The following is a 17,553-nucleotide window of genomic DNA, read 5'->3' as shown; positions in this document are numbered from 1 at the left end:
CCATTAACCTCACATTAACCCACCCATTAACCTCACATTAACCCACCCATTAACCTCACACTAACCCACCCATTAACCTCACATTAACCCACCCATTAACCTCACACTTAACCCACCCATTAACCTCACATTAACCTCACCCATTAACCTAACCCACCCATTAACCTCACATTAACCCACCCATTAACCTCACACTAACCCACCCATTAACCTCACATTAACCCACCCATTAACCTCACTTTAACCCACCCATTAACCTCACTTTAACCCACCCATTAACCTCACATTAACCCACCCATTAACCTCACATTAACCCACCCATTAACCTCACATTAACCCACCCATTAACCCACCCATTAACCTCACTTTAACCCACCCATTAACCTCACATTAACCCACCCATTAACCTCACTTTAACCCACCCATTAACCTCACATTAACCCACCCATTAACCTCACATTAACCCACCCATTAACCTCACATTAACCCACCCATTAACCTCACTTTAACCCACCCATTAACCTCACTTTAACCCACCCATTAACCTCACACTAACCCACCCATTAACCTCACTTTAACCCACCCATTAACCTCACATTAACCCACCCATTAACCTCACATTAACCTCACTTTAACCCACCCATTAACCTCACTTTAACCCACCCATTAACCTCACATTAACCCACCCATTAACCTCACTTTAACCCACCCATTAACCTCACTTTAACCCACCCATTAACCTCACATTAACCCACCCATTAACCTCACTTTAACCCACCCATTAACCTCACTTTAACCCACCCATTAACCTCACTTTAACCCACCCATTAACCTCACTTTAACCCACTCATTAACCCACCCATTAACCTCACATTAACCTCACTTTAACCCACCCATTAACCTCACTTTAACCCACCCATTAACCTCACTTTAGTCTTGACCCTTGACATGTGAAAGATTACCAAGCCGACAGCTGACCCACACACCCAGGACACATTCCAAATTGCACCCTATTCCCTATATAGTGCACTACTTTTGACCAAGGTAAGCAATAGTGTGCCTTTCGGAACGCAGCACAAATCCACATCTGATCTAAACCACCTAGGCAGGTCTGGCCAGTCATTAAAAAGGGACAACTCTGCAACTTTAGAACCAGTTATGCTGTTCGTATACATCCACTATTGTAAGATTTGATCCACATTTGATGTTTTATCGTTTGTTAGCCATTCTGCATGATTCCTTGTTTTTGTCATTTTTTGAAAGATCAAGACACATGGTTCATTATATTGGACCTCCCTACCTACCATATGTTGCTCTGCTCCTCTTTGTCTAATAACACCTGGAAGTATTTTAAATAGACGCTCAAAAACCTACACTCATAGAAAAAGGGGTTCCTAAAAGGGTTCTTTAGTGACCCCATAGGAGAACCTTTTTTTGGTTCCAGGTAAGAACCCTTTTGGGTTCCATGTAGAACTCTTTCCACAGAAGATTCTATATGGAACCCAAAAAGAGTTCTACCTGGAACCAAAAAAAAGGTTCTATTTAAAATATTTCCAGGTGTTATTAGACAAAGACCAGTAGAGCAACATATGGTAGGGAGGCCCAATATGATGAACCATGTGTATGTGACCAATAACATTTGATTTGATGGATGATCAGACAACTACAGACGGGTCATATCGGTCGCTGTAAATCATTTCCTGTAGTCGTCATCTCAGGGATCCTACTCGACAACGTCACAGAGAAGCACTTTCCGGTATTGCTCACCACTAAGCAAATCGACAGACATGAAATCATAAAATTACACTAAAACCTGTGTAGGTCACCAAATACTTGACAATACCAAGCCACATGTTAAAAGTGGCGTAGTTGTCCTTTAATGTACAGTAAACGTGCTCTGTTGTTAAGCTACCACAGGCACCACATGGTAATGGACGTCCTGAACTTAACCTGTTCCATCCTACATACACTCTGCATCCCAAATGACAACCTACACCAAGTGTGCAAAACATTAGGAACACCTTCCTAGTATTGAGTTGCATCCCCTTTCTTACCATCAGAACCAGAGCCTCAATGATTCAGGGCACGGGACTCTACAAGGTGTAGAAAGCACTCCATGTTGACTACATGTTGACTCTACAAGGTGTAGAAAGCACTCCATGGGACTGTAGAAAGCTACAAGGTGTAGAAAAGGTGTAGAAAGCACTCCATGGGACTCTACAAGGTGTAGAAAGCACTCCATGTTGACTCTACAAGGTGTAGAAAGCACTCCATGTTGACTCTACAAGGTGTAGAAAGCACTACATGTTGACTCTACAAGGTGTTGAAAGCACTACATGTTGACTCTACAAGGTGTAGAAAGCACTACATGTTGACTCTACAAGGTGTAGAAAGCACTACATGTTGACTCTACAAGGTGTTGAAAGCACTACATGTTGACTCCATGTTGACTCTACAAGGTGTAGAAAGCACTCCATGTTGACTCTACAAGGTGTAGAAAGCACTCCATGTTGACTCTACAAGGTGTTGAAAGCACTCCATGTTGACTCTACAAGGTGTAGAAAGCACTCCACATGTTGACTCTACAAGGTGTTGAAAGCACTACATGTTGACTCCATGTTGACTCTACAAGGTGTAGAAAGCACTCCATGTTGACTCTACAAGGTGTAGAAAGCACTCCATGTTGACTCTACAAGGTGTAGAAAGCACTCCATGTTGACTCTACAAGGTGTTGAAAGCACTACATGTTGACTCTACAAGGTGTAGAAAGCACTACATGTTGACTCTACAAGGTGTAGAAAGCACTCCATGTTGACTCTACAAGGTGTAGAAAGCACTCCATGTTGACTCTACAAGGTGTTGAAAGCACTCCATGTTGACTCCATGTTGACTCCATGTTGACTCTACAAGGTGTAGAAAGCACTACATGTTGACTCTACAAGGTGTAGAAAGCACTACATGTTGACTCTACAAGGTGTAGAAAGCACTCCATGTTGACTCTACAAGGTGTAGAAAGCACTACATGTTGACTCTACAAGGTGTTGAAAGCACTCCATGTTGACTCTACAAGGTGTAGAAAGCACTCCATGTTGACTCTACAAGGTGTAGAAAGCACTCCATGTTGACTCCATGTTGACTCTACAAGGTGTTGAAAGCACTCCATGTTGACTCTACAAGGTGTAGAAAGCACTACATGTTGACTCCATGTTGACTCTACAAGGTGTAGAAAGCACTACATGTTGACTCCATGTTGACTCTACAAGGTGTTGAAAGCACTCCATGTTGACTCTACAAGGTGTTGAAAGCACTCCATGTTGACTCTACAAGGTGTAGAAAGCACTACATGTTGACTCTACAAGGTGTTGACTCTACAAGGTGTTGAAAGCACTCCATGTTGACTCTACAAGGTGTAGAAAGCACTCCATGTTGACTCCATGTTGACTCTACAAGGTGTAGAAAGCACTACATGTTGACTCTACAAGGTGTAGAAAGCACTCCATGTTGACTCTACAAGGTGTAGAAAGCACTCCATGTTGACTCTACAAGGTGTAGAAAGCACTCCATGTTGACTCCATGTTGACTCCATGTTGACTCTTGACAAGGTGTAGAAAGCACTCTCTACAAGGTGTAGAAAGCACTCCATGTTGACTGTTGACTCCATGTTGACTCCATGTTGACTCTACAAGGTGTAGAAAGCACTCCATGTTGACTCTACAAAGGTGTAGAAAGCACTACATGTTGACTCTACATATTGAAAGCACTACATGTTGACTCCATGTTGACTCTACAAGGTGTTGAAAGCACTCCATGTTGACTCTACAATTGAAAGCATGTTGACTCCATGTTGACTCCATGTTGACTCTACAAGGTGTGACACCATATTGACTCCATGTTGACTCCATGTTGACTCCATGTTGACTCCATGTTGACTCCATGTTGACTCCATGTTGACTCCATGTTGACTCCAATGCTTCCCACAGTTGTGTCAAGCGGCCTGGATGTCATTTGGGTGGTGGACCATTCTTGATAGAGAAAGGAAACTGTTGAGTGTGATAAGCGTTGCAGTTCTTGACGTGCCTGGTACCTACTACCACTCCCTGTTCAAAGGAACGTTGGTCTTTTGTCTTGCCCTTTCACCCTCTGAATGACACACAATCCATGTCTCAAGTATCTTAAAACCCTTCTTTAACCCGTCTCCTCCCCTTCATCTACACTGATTGAAGTGGATTAAACAAAGTGACATCAATAAGGGATCATATCTTTCACCTGGTCAGTCCGTCATGGAAAGAGCAGGTGTTCCTAATGTTTTGGCCACTCTACAAGGGTGTATTCCTATCTAGGGCCCTTAGAGCTATGGTCAGAAGTAGTGCACTGTGTAGGGGATAGGGTGCTGTTTAGGGTACCAACACGGTCTCCTGTGACTGGCAGACCGTCAGCTTTAGTCCTGCCCAACTGGCTCTGGTCCAATCACTGCAGATCAGCAGTGTGTGGGAGGATTCATAATAGCATTAGTTTGTATTAAAACCCTTCACATTGTTACTTTATGATTTCTTGAGCCGTGTTTGTAAGAAGTTTCAAACCTGTTGTTCAAAATGAACGCAGTTGTTCATCTTTGAGTTTATCATAATAATAATAATTCACAAAGATAGACTATAGGTCAAGTTATTTCTAAGAATCAGTAACACAGAATATATAAATCATTATCGACTTAGAACGACGGTTAGAAAACAAAACGTGTGCCGTATATATTAAAAGGGAAAACGAGTGCCTGAATCATGTTGTCAAGGTCTGAGCTCCATCCTTCAAAACAATTATTTGTATTTCTTATCAACAGAACAGTAAGTAGAAGCAGCATTTGACCCGGCTGGTACCAAGATAGAAAACTAAAATCAGGGCACAGCAGGATTACACTACTGAATGGTCCACAGAAAAGCCTGTCCACATTCAATACACTGTATTCACCCCAAGCGGGCAGTTAGACAGCGACGGCCATGAGACAACACATAACAGCATACATGAATACAGGACAACGCCTGGGACAGGAGTCCTGATCGCTGTAGGCAGAGGGGCTCTTACACTGTGGGATGTTATGTATACACTGTAGACTTCCCCTGTTTAATTACACACTGTTTAAAAACCACTGTAGACTTCCCCCATGTTTAATTACCACTGTAGACTTCCCCACTGTAGGGATCATGTTTAATTACCACTGTAGACTTCCCTGTTTAATTACCACTGTAGACTTCCCCATGTTTAATTACCACTGTAGACTTCCCTGTTTAATTACCACTGTAGACTTCCCTGTTTAATTACCACTGTAGACTTCCTGTTTAATTACCACTGTAGACTTCCCCTGTTTAATTACCACTGTAGACTTCCCTGTTTAATTACCACTGTAGACTTCCCCATGTTTAATTACCACTGTAGACTTCCCCATGTTTAATTACCACTGTAGACTTCCCCATGTTTAATTACCACTGTAGACTTCCCCATGTTTAATTACCACTGTAGACTTCCCCACTGTTTAATTACCACTGTAGACTTCCCCATGTTTAATTACCACTGTAGACTTCCCCCATGTTTAATTACCACTGTAGACTTCCCTGTAGTACTGTTTAATTACCACTGTAGACTTCCCCATGTTTAATTACCACTGTAGACTTCCCCATGTTTAATTACCACTGTAGACTTCCCCCATGTTTAATTACCACTGTAGACTTCCCCATGTTTAATTACCACTGTAGACTTCCCCATGTTTAATTACCACTGTAGACTTCCCCATGTTTAATTACCACTGTAGACTTCCCCCATGTTTAATTACCACTGTAGACTTCCCCATGTTTAATTACCACTGTAGACTTCCCCATGTTTAATTACCACTGTAGACTTCCCCCATGTTTAATTACCACTGTAGACTTCCCTGTTTAATTACCACTGTAGACTTCCCCCATGTTTAATTACCACTGTAGACTTCCCCCATGTTTAATTACCACTGTAGACTTCCCTGTTTAATTACCACTGTAGACTTCCCCCATGTTTAATTACCACTGTAGACTTCCCTGTTTAATTACCACTGTAGACTTCCCCATGTTTAATTACCACTGTAGACTTCCCTGTTTAATTACCACTGTAGACTTCCCTGTTTAATTACCACTGTAGACTTCCCTGTTTAATTACCACTGTAGACTTCCCTGTTTAATTACCACTGTAGACTTCCCTGTTTAATTACCACTGTAGACTTCCCCATGTTTAATTACCACTGTAGACTTCCCCCTGTTTAATTACCACTGTAGACTTCCCTGTTTAATTACCACTGTAGACTTCCCCCATGTTTAATTACCACTGTAGACTTCCCTGTCTAATTACCACTGTAGACTTCCCCATGTTTAATTACCACTGTAGACTTCCCCCATGTTTAATTACCACTGTAGACTTCCCCATGTTTAATTACCACTGTAGACTTCCCCCATGTTTAATTACCACTGTAGACTTCCCCACTGTTTAATTACCACTGTAGACTTCCCATGTTTAATTACCACTGTAGACTTCCCCATGTTTAATTACCACTGTAGACTTCCCCATGTTTAATTACCACTGTAGACTTCCCCCATGTTTAATTACCACTGTAGACTTCCCCCATGTTTAATTACCACTGTAGACTTCCCCATGTTTAATTACCACTGTAGACTTCCCCCATGTTTAATTACCACTGTAGACTTCCCCCATGTTTAATTACCACTGTAGACTTCCCCATGTTTAATTACCACTGTAGACTTCCCTGTTTAATTACCACTGTAGACTTCCCCCATGTTTAATTACCACTGTAGACTTCCCCCATGTTTAATTACCACTGTAGACTTCCCCATGTTTAATTACCACTGTAGACTTCCCCATGTTAATTACCACTGTAGACTTCCCCATGTTTAATTACCACTGTAGACTTCCCCATGTTTAATTACCACTGTAGACTTCCCCATGTTTAATTACCACTGTAGACTTCCCCCATGTTTAATTACCACTGTAGACTTCCCCCATGTTTAATTACCACTGTAGACTTCCCCATGTTTAATTACCACTGTAGACTTCCCCATGTTTAATTACCACTGTAGACTTCCCCATGTTTAATTACCACTGTAGACTTCCCCCATGTTTAATTACCACTGTAGACTTCCCCCATGTTTAATTACCACTGTAGACTTCCCCCATGTTTAATTACCACTGTAGACTTCCCCATGTTTAATTACCACTGTAGACTTCCCCATGTTTAATTACCACTGTAGACTTCCCCCATGTTTAATTACCACTGTAGACTTCCCCATGTTTAATTACCACTGTAGACTTCCCTGTTTAATTATCACTGTAGACTTCCCCCATGTTTAATTACCACTGTAGACTTCCCCATGTTTAATTACCACTGTAGACTTCCCCATGTTTAATCACCACTGTAGACTTCCCCATGTTTAATTACCACTGTAGACTTCCCCATGTTTAATTACCACTGTAGACTTCCCCATGTTTAATCACCACTGTAGACTTCCCCATGTTTAATTACCACTGTAGACTTCCCCATGTTTAATTACCACTGTAGACTTCCCCATGTTTAATTACCACTGTAGACTTCCCTGTTTAATTACCACTGTAGACTTCCCTGTTTAATTACCACTGTAGACTTCCCCATGTTTAATTACCACTGTAGACTTCCCCATGTTTAATTACCACTGTAGACTTCCCCATGTTTAATTACCACTGTAGACTTCCCCATGTTTAATTACCACTGTAGACTTCCCCATGTTTAATTACCACTGTAGACTTCCCCATGTTTAATTACCACTGTAGACTTCCCCCATGTTTAATTACCACTGTAGACTTCCCATGTTTAATTACCACTGTAGACTTCCCCCATGTTTAATTACCACTGTAGACTTCCCCATGTTTAATTACCACTGTAGACTTCCCCATGTTTAATTACCACTGTAGACTTCCCCATGTTTAATTACCACTGTAGACTTCCCCCATGTTTAATTACCACTGTAGACTTCCCCATGTTTAATTACCACTGTAGACTTCCCCATGTTTAATTACCACTGTAGACTTCCCCATGTTTAATTACCACTGTAGACTTCCCCATGTTTAATTACCACTGTAGACTTCCCCATGTTTAATTACCACTGTAGACTTCCCCATGTTTAATTACCACTGTAGACTTCCCCCATGTTTAATCACCACTGTAGACTTCCCCATGTTTAATCACCACTGTAGACTTCCCCATGTTTAATCACCACTGTAGACTTCCCCATGTTTAATCACCACTGTAGACTTCCCCATGTTTAATTACCACTGTAGACTTCCCCATGTTTAATTACCACTGTAGACTTCCCCATGTTTAATTACCACTGTAGACTTCCCCATGTTTAATTACCACTGTAGACTTCCCCATGTTTAATTACCACTGTAGACTTCCCCATGTTTAATTACCACTGTAGACTTCCCCGTTTAATCACCACTGTAGACTTCCCCATGTTTAATCACCACTGTAGACTTCCCCCATGTTTAATTACCACTGTAGACTTCCGTGTTTAATTACCACTGTAGACTTCCCCCATGTTTAATTACCACTGTAGACTTCCCCCATGTCTAATTACCACTGTAGACTTCCCCATGTTTAATTACCACTGTAGACTTCCCCCATGTTTAATCACCACTGTAGACTTCCCCATGTTTAATTACCACTGTAGACTTCCCCATGTTTAATTACCACTGTAGACTTCCCCATGTTTAATCACCACTGTTTAATTACCACTGTAGACTTCCCCATGTTTAATTACCACTGTAGACTTCCCCACCACTGTAGACTTAATCACCACTGTAGACTTCCCCATGTTTAATTACCACTGTAGACTTCCCCATGTTTAATTACCACTGTAGACTTCCCTGTTTAATTACCACTGTAGACTTCCCTGTTTAATTACCACTGTAGACTTCCCTGTTTAATTACCACTGTAGACTTCCCTGTTTAATCACCACTGTAGACTTCCCCATGTTTAATTACCACTGTAGACTTCCCTGTTTAATTACCACTGTAGACTTCCCTGTTTAATTACCACTGTAGACTTCCCTGTTTAATTACCACTGTAGACTTCCCCATGTCTAATTACCACTGTAGACTTCCCCATGTCTAATTACCACTGTAGACTTCCCCATGTCTAATTACCACTGTAGACTTCCCCATGTTTAATTACCACTGTAGACTTCCCCCATGTTTAATTACCACTGTAGACTTCCCCATGTTTAATTACCACTGTAGACTTCCCCATGTTTAATTACCACTGTAGACTTCCCCATGTTTAATTACCACTGTAGACTTCCCCATGTTTAATTACCACTGTAGACTTCCCCCATGTTTAATTACCACTGTAGACTTCCCCATGTTTAATTACCACTGTAGACTTCCCCATGTTTAATTACCACTGTAGACTTCCCCATGTTTAATCACCACTGTAGACTTCCCCATGTTTAATCACCACTGTAGACTTCCCCATGTTTAATTACCACTGTAGACTTCCCCATGTTTAATTACCACTGTAGACTTCCCCATGTTTAATTACCACTGTAGACTTCCCCATGTTTAATTACCACTGTAGACTTCCCCATGTTTAATTACCACTGTAGACTTCCCCAACATGTTTAATTACCACTGTAGACTTCCCCCATGTTTAATTACCACTGTAGACTTCCCCATGTTTAATTACCACTGTAGACTTCCCCCCATGTTTAGGACCACTGTAGACTTCCCCATGTTTAATTACCACTGTAGACTTCCCCCATGTTTAATTACCACTGTAGACTTCCCCAGTTTAATTACCACTGTAGACTTCCCCATGTTTAATTACCACTGTAGACTTCCCCATGTTTAATTACCACTGTAGACTTCCCCATGTTTAATTACCACTGTAGACTTCCCCATGTTTAATTACCACTGTAGACTTCCCCATGTTTAATTACCACTGTAGACTTCCCCAAATCACCACTGTAGACTTCCCCATGTTTAATTACCACTGTAGACTTCCCCATGTTTAATTACCACTGTAGACTTCCCCATGTTTAATTACCACTGTAGACTTCCCCCATGTTTAATTACCACTGTAGACTTCCCCATGTTTAATTACCACTGTAGACTTCCCCATGTTTAATTACCACTGTAGACTTCCCCATGTTTAATCACCACTGTAGACTTCCCCATGTTTAATTACCACTGTAGACTTCCCCATGTTTAATTACCACTGTAGACTTCCCCATGTTTAATCACCACTGTAGACTTCCCCATGTTTAATTACCACTGTAGACTTCCCCATGTTTAATTACCACTGTAGACTTCCCAACTCCTTCAAATGAGACAAGTGGAAGCATTATGGTTGAACTGCTTGTGAAGGAGGAACGAGGACGTAGTCGCCACCATTAACACCACACAGGTCTGGGCTCAGGGCCGAGGCCACCCTGCTCGTTGTGAGAAGGAAAGGTTCGCTTTGTTGATTCTCTAAAAAAAAAAGGGTTCCTTCACCACCCTCTAAACACTACAGGCCCATTTACCAGACAACCAGGAACTGAAGTTTATCTTCACTCTGGTTGGTCAGGCAGGAAGACAATAGTCAAACCATGAAGTTAAATATCGCCTTGAGATTGTCCCTGGGACTTTTCCCCCCGTTGTTTCGAGACTGTGCACAACCACACAACAGCTCTTCCTGTACTGGGAACTTGGCCTGGGATTCCAGGACACACAGGTAGTTTGTTTGTAGCTGTGCTTGTTTGAGTCTCTAGTCTGATGAAGTGTAGCCTGCATACTTCCACTAAACCAGGCTGTGTGTCCCTCTACCATGGTGACTACATAAATACACCCTAACACTGGCCCTGCCTGTCTTCCTGTTACGCCACACACACACACACACACACACCTCAGGGGAGGCTGGCTCAACCACCACAGGGGCTGGAGCAGGAGCTGGCACAAAGAAGGTTGCTGTGGAGCTGGCAGATAGCTACAACACAGATACAGTCACAGAGTATTACCGAACTAGAGAGGCACAGACCTACATTCTGCAGGCGTGTAAAACTACAATAACAAGTGTAATTTACAACATAATGGTGGACGTCATGATGTCCTAGTGAAATTCAATCTGAATTGAAAATGTAATGAAAGCACAGCACCATCATAAGGAGAGGGGCAGGGAGGCCAGCCTGAGGAGAGAGGGGCCCAGCCTGAGGAGAGGGGGGGGAGGCAGGGGAGGCCAGCCTGAGGAGAGAGGGGGAGGCCAGCCCGGGAGAGCCCAGCCTGAGGAGAGAGGGGGGGAGGCCAGGGAGGCCAGCCCGAGGAGACAGGGGCAGGGAGGCCAGCCCGAAGAGGGGGCAGGGAGGCCAAAGGAGGGGGCAGGGAGGCCAGCCCGAGGAGAGAGGGGCAGGGCAGGCCAGCCCGAGGAGAGAGGGGGCAGGGGGCCAGCCCGAGGCAGGGAGGCCAGCCCGAAGAGAGGGGGCAGGGAGGCCAGCCTGAGGGAGAGGGAGGCCAGCCCGAGGAGAGAGGGGGCAGGGAGGCTGCCAGAGGGAGTATTTAGGAGGGGGCAGGGAGGCCAGCCCGGGAGGAGAGAGGGGGCAGGGAGGCCAGCCCCCAGGAGACAGCACATCAGGGGCACAGGGAGGCCAGCCCGAGGAGGCCTACAGAGGGGGCAGGGAGGCCAGCCTGACGGGGCAGGAGGGGCAGAGGCCAGCCTGAGGGGGGGGCAGGGAGGCCAGCCTGAGGAGAGGGGGCAGGGAGGCCAGCCTGAGGAGAGAGGAGGCAGGAGGCCAGCCTGAGAGAGAGGAGGCAGGGAGGCCAGCCTGAGGAGAGGGGGCAGGGAGGCCAGCAGGGCCTGAGGCCAGCCTGAGGAGAGAGGGGGAAGGGAGGCCAGCCTGAGCAGACAGAAGAGGGGCTCGCCTTAAATAAAGAAAAACTAAGAGAGAGACACTTGCATTCTTACTGCGTAGTAAGTTAGGTAGTAGCAGCCAATACAAGATGCCTGAGGGTGAATTTCAACATACTGTCTCTGTCATGAGTAGTATTTAAGTTGTCAGTTAACACATTGTAACAAAGCATTTACCTTTTGCTCTTTGCACCCCAGTATCTGCTAGACATCATCATCTGTCTATCACTCCTGTTAATCTGCTAGTCTGGTCTACCTCCCTAACCTTACTACATTTGAGTGATGCAGCCAACTCATCCCCTTGGCCAGGTTGCTAATGCCCTGGTCTCAGTCTGGTGAATTACTTTGAGGTCAGCATCATGGCAGCCAACGCCAGACCACTCATGTCCTGGAGTCTGGTCTAGCAGTAATGTCCCCCCCTTGTTAATGTCCTGGAGTCTGGTCTAGCAGTAATGCAGCCAACTCATCCCCTTGCTAATGTCCTGGAGTCTGGTCTGGCAGTAATGGCAGCCAACGCCAGACCACTCATCCCCTTGCTAATGCTAATGCCCTGGAGTCTGGTCTGGTCTGGCAGCAGTAATGCAGCCAACGCCAGACCACTCATCCCCTTGTTAATGTCCTGGAGTCTGGTCTAGCAGTAATGCAGCCAACGCCAGACCATTCATCCCCTTGCTAATGTCCTGGAGTCTGGTCTAGCAGTCATGGCAGCCAATGCCAGACCACTCATCCCCCTTGTTAATGTCCTGGAGTCTGGTCTAGCAGTAATGCAGCCAACTCATCCCCCTTGCTAATGCCCTGGAGTCTGGTCTAGCAGTCATGGCAGCCAACGCCAGACCACTCATCCCCTTGCTAATGTCCTGGAGTCTGGTCTAGCAGTAATGCAGCCAACTCCAGACTACTCATCCCCCTTGTTAATGTCCTGGAGTCTGGTCTAGCAGTAATGCAGCCAACGCCAGACCATTCATCCCCTTGCTAATGTCCTGGAGTCTGGTCTAGCAGTAATGCAGCCAACTCCAGACTACTCATCCCCCTTGTTAATGTCCTGGAGTCTGGTCTAGCAGTGATGCAGCCAGCTCATCCCCCTTGTTAATGTCCTGGAGTCTGATCTAGCAGTAATGCAGCCAACTCATCCCCCTTGTTAATGTCCTGGAGTCTGGTCTAGCAGTAATGCAGCCAACTCATCCCCTTGTTAATGTCCTGGAGTCTGGTCTAGCAGTAATGCAGCCAACTCATCCCCCTTGCTAATGTCCTGGAGTCTGGTCTGGCAATAATGGCAGCCAACGCCAGACCACTCACTCATCCCCCTTGCTAATGTCCTGGAGTCTGGTCTAGCAGTAATGCAGCCAACTCCAGACTACTCATCCCCCTTGCTAATGTCCTGGAGTCTGGTCTGGCAGTAATGCAGCCAACGCCAGACCACTCATCCCCCTTGCTAATGTCCTGGAGTCTGGTCTAGCAGTAATGCAGCCAACTTCAGACCACTCATCCCCTTGGCGACTGGGGTTTGATTTAGTGATATTATTCATTTGATGAAATATTATATCGAATTGTTTTGAAAATAATCGCACTATTATTTTTGTGCTAGTTGTCTGTACCTGCACCAAAACTCCAGTATTTATCCTTCATAGCTAGTTGTCTGTACCAGACAGAGAGACAGAGAGACAGAGACAGATGACTATAGCTGGCAGAGTGACTGAACGAGATCTATCTGGTTGAGGAGGGGGTTTCTATGGAAACTATTAGACTCTAACCACTCTGGCCTGCCTGCTGAACAACACCATGTACTAGACTGGTAACAACACAAACAGGATGCCTACACCCTAAAAATAATACTGTTCAGAACATATTCAATTGATTGTATATAACAAGTAAGAACTCGCTGTAATGAGAAAGCTTTTTACTTGGTTTTTCCCCCTGGATAACATTTCTCCCTCCCATCAACAGAACAAAAAGCCACTCTGGGTTCATTGAATTGATAACCTACTTTTCATATATCCGTTGTCCCCTCATGAAGACCTTGGCTTCGTTGTCCAGTGGAAACGTCCCGTCGTCTTTCCTGAAGCGATAGAACAGTTTCATGTCTTTGAACTCCTTGTGTTCGTCACAAACTGCAACACAAAAAGAGGAACAATGTTTGTTTACATTTAATGAACTGATAATTGCGTCATATTCCCCCCTCACCCCCACACTGACAGCCCACTAAACAGAGCTGAGTTAGCTAACTGCTAATGGCCTCCTCTTTTAGCTAACCCCTCTTTTCCCCACACTAACAGCCCACTAAACAGAGCTGTGTTAGCTAACTGCTAATGGCCTCTTTTCCCCCACACTAACAGCCCACTAAACAGAGCTGAGTTAGCTAACTGCTAATGGCCTCTTTTCCCCCACACTAACAGCCCACGAAACAGAGCTGAGTTAGCTAACTGCTAATGGCCTCCTCTTTTCCCCACACTAACAGCCCACTAAACTGAGCTGAGTTAGCTAACTGCTAATGGCCTACTCTTTTCCCCCCACACTAACAGCCCACTAAACTGAGCTGAGTTAGCTAACTGCTAATGGCCTACTCTTTTCCCCCACACTAACAGCCCACTAAACAGAGCTGTGTTAGCTAACTGCTAATGGCCTCTTTTCCCCCACACTAACAGCCCACTAAACAGAGCTGAGTTAGCTAACTGCTAATGGCCTCTTTTCCCCCACACTAACAGCCCACGAAACAGAGCTGAGTTAGCTAACTGCTAATGGCCTCCTCTTTTCCCCCACACTAACAGCCCACTAAACTGAGCTGAGTTAGCTAACTGCTAATGGCCTTCTTTTCCCCCACACTAACAGCCCACTAAACAGAGCTGAGTTAGCTAACTGCCTGGCCTCTTTCCACCCACACTAACAGCCCACTAAACTGAGCTGAGTTAGCTAACTGCTAATGGCCTCCTCTTTCCACCCACACTAACAGCCCACTAAACAGAGCTGTGTTAGCTAACTGCTAATGGCCTCCTCTTTTCCCCCCACTAAACAGAGCTGAGTTAGCCAACTGCTAATGGCCTCCTCTTTCCCCCCCACACTGACAGCCCACTAAACAGAGGCGAGTTTACCTGAAAGCTTCGTAGTTAATAATGCCATTAAGTATCGACAACCCAGAGCCTGTCAATCCTCTGAAGTGAACGAAATTTGCCAAATGAAGCACTTTGCTGTTCTTTGAGTGGTGAGGTCTGAGTTTAAAGTGTTATGTTAGCTACTCCGCTTTCTGGAAACTCATAGGTCATCAGACAGCAGCTACACATGGTGTATCCTTGACACACACACACACACACACACACACACACACACACACACACACACACATGAACCTTCAACAAGATATCGTTGTGCTAGGCTACATCCAGACTGGCTGAGAGAAAGACAACCAACTAGAGAGAGAAAGACAACCAACTAGAGAGAGAAAGACAACCAACTAGAGAGAGAGAGGAGAGAGAGACAGAGAGGAGACAGACAGAGGATTCATCTCTTTACATTAAAATGGAAGAACATTAGGTACTAAACAAAACCACATTTGAAACAGGCAGGGACTATCAGCATACAGAAAAACAAAACAAAACCACATTTGAAACAGGCAGGGACTGTCAGCATACAGAAAAACAAAACCACGTTTGAAACAGGCAGGGACTATCAGCATACAGAAAACAAAACAAAACCACATTTGAAACAGGCAGGGACTATCAGCATACAGAAAAACAAAACAAAACCACGTTTGAAACAGGCAGGGACTATCAGCATACAGAAAAAACAAAACAAAACCACATTTGAAACAGGCAGGGACTGTCAGCATACAGAAAAAAACAAAACCACGTTTGAAACAGGCAGGGACTAGCATACAGAAAAAAACAAAACCACGTTTGAAACAGGCAAAGCATACAGAAAACTAAACAAAACCACATTTGAAACAGGCAGGGACTATCAGCATACAGAAAAACAAAACAAAACACATTTGAAACAGGCAGGGACTATCAGCATACAGAAAAACAAAACAAAACCAAAACAGGCAGGGACTTTACAGAAAAACAAAACCACATTTGAAACAGGCAGGGACTGTCAGCATACAGAAAAACAAAAACAGGCAGGGACTGTCAGCATTTTGAAACAGGCAGGGACTATCAGCATACAGAAAAACAAAACAAAACCACATTTGAAACAGGCAGGGACTATCAGCATACAGAAAAACAAAACAAAACCACATTTGAAACAGGCAGGGACTATCAGCATACAGAAAAACAAAACAAAACCACATTTGAAACAGGCAGGGACTATCAGCATACAGAAAAACAAAACAAAACCACATTTGAAACAGGCAGGACTATCAGCATACAGAAAAACAAAACAAAACCACATTTGAAACAGGCAGGGACTGTCAGGATACAGAAAAACAAAACAAAACCACATTTGAAACAGGCAGGGACTGTCAGCATACAGAAAAACAACCTGATGCAGAACATTCTGCTGAGTGCCCTGATGAATGACAACCAGGTAGAAGTCATGTCAGAAGACTGTAGAGAAGCAGGTTTGTTATTTTACTGCTGCTCTTTAATTACTTGTTACTTTTATTTCTTATCTGTATTTTTTTTTAAACTGCATTGTTGGTTCGGGGCTCGTAAGTAAACATTTCTCTGTAAGGCGCATGTGCTGAATACAATTGTATTTGAAGACTGTAGAGAAGCAGGATCTGTCTGTTCCCAGAAAACCCCCAATCTCAGAGGAGTATTAATTAGGGCACACCATCACCAAATGCTCAGCAATGGAAAACGAAAAATGAGCATTTCTTATTGGACAGGTCCAGGAAATCTCTCCCCGTTTCAGTCCATTTACTTCCATTTGGTTCCTAATGAACACAGCCCAGACGTGTCTGGGGGGCGGCAGCGTAGCCTAGTGGTTAGAGCGTTGGACTAGTAACCGGAAGGTTGCAAGTTCAAATCCCCGAGCTGACAAGGTATAAAATCTGTCGTTCTGCTCCTGAACAGGCAGTTAACACACTGTTCCCAGGCCGTCATTGAAAATAAGAACTTGTTCTTAACTGACTTGCCTGGTTAAATAAAGGTAAAATAAATATATATTTTTTTTAAATGTCAGAAGGCCCTACCGTGATGGATAATGCTTTGATCCAGGAGTTTCTGCATGATGCTGATGGCCGTGTCTCTGTCTGACGCCTCCTTGTGCTCCAGCAGCCAGTCGATCAGCTCCTTGGCCACAAAGCAGTTGGGATACGTCCTCAGGTGATGCCTGCGGTCCTTAACCACCTTCCCTTCATGGAGACGCAGCCTGTGGAACGAACAACACAACGTAAGGCTATTGACAAACTGTAGCCTCTCCCCCTCTATCCTATAACTACAGTACACATGTTCAGGAAAAGATAAGGCCTACAGCTAATAATGTAGACTATTCTTACATCGTCTGTGGAACAACACAACGTCAGGCTATTGACATACAGTAGTGTAGCTTCTCTCTCTCCGTCATGTGTTGTAACTGTATCTACACAATTATGTTGCCTAGTGACATACCGCTCTCCCTCTCTCAATTCAAGGGGCTTTATTAGCATGGAAAACATGTGTTAAAGTTTACAACA

The 17,553-nt window shown here is 44.2% G+C and overlaps 1 protein-coding gene across 1 annotated transcript in view; it reads right to left on the bottom strand.

Moving 5' to 3' along the window:
* LOC127920690 (DEP domain-containing mTOR-interacting protein-like) overlaps positions 1-17,249 on the bottom strand; it is a gene marked incomplete at its 5' end in the record, with an annotated part of 60,954 nt that extends 43,705 nt beyond the window's left edge. The window contains 2 exons of the mRNA XM_052504747.1: positions 13,930-14,053; positions 17,071-17,249. Of these exons, the coding sequence (XP_052360707.1) occupies positions 13,930-14,053; positions 17,071-17,249 (303 nt within the window). The remainder of the gene's footprint in view (positions 1-13,929; positions 14,054-17,070) is intronic.
* Positions 17,250-17,553: the final 304 nt, after the last annotated feature.

Source organism: Oncorhynchus keta, unplaced genomic scaffold, assembly GCF_023373465.1.
Source record: "Oncorhynchus keta strain PuntledgeMale-10-30-2019 unplaced genomic scaffold, Oket_V2 Un_contig_20272_pilon_pilon, whole genome shotgun sequence".
NCBI lineage: Eukaryota > Metazoa > Chordata > Actinopteri > Salmoniformes > Salmonidae > Oncorhynchus > Oncorhynchus keta.
The sequence above is the reverse complement of the archived record's forward strand: the minus strand, read 5'-3'. Positions and strand labels throughout refer to the sequence as shown.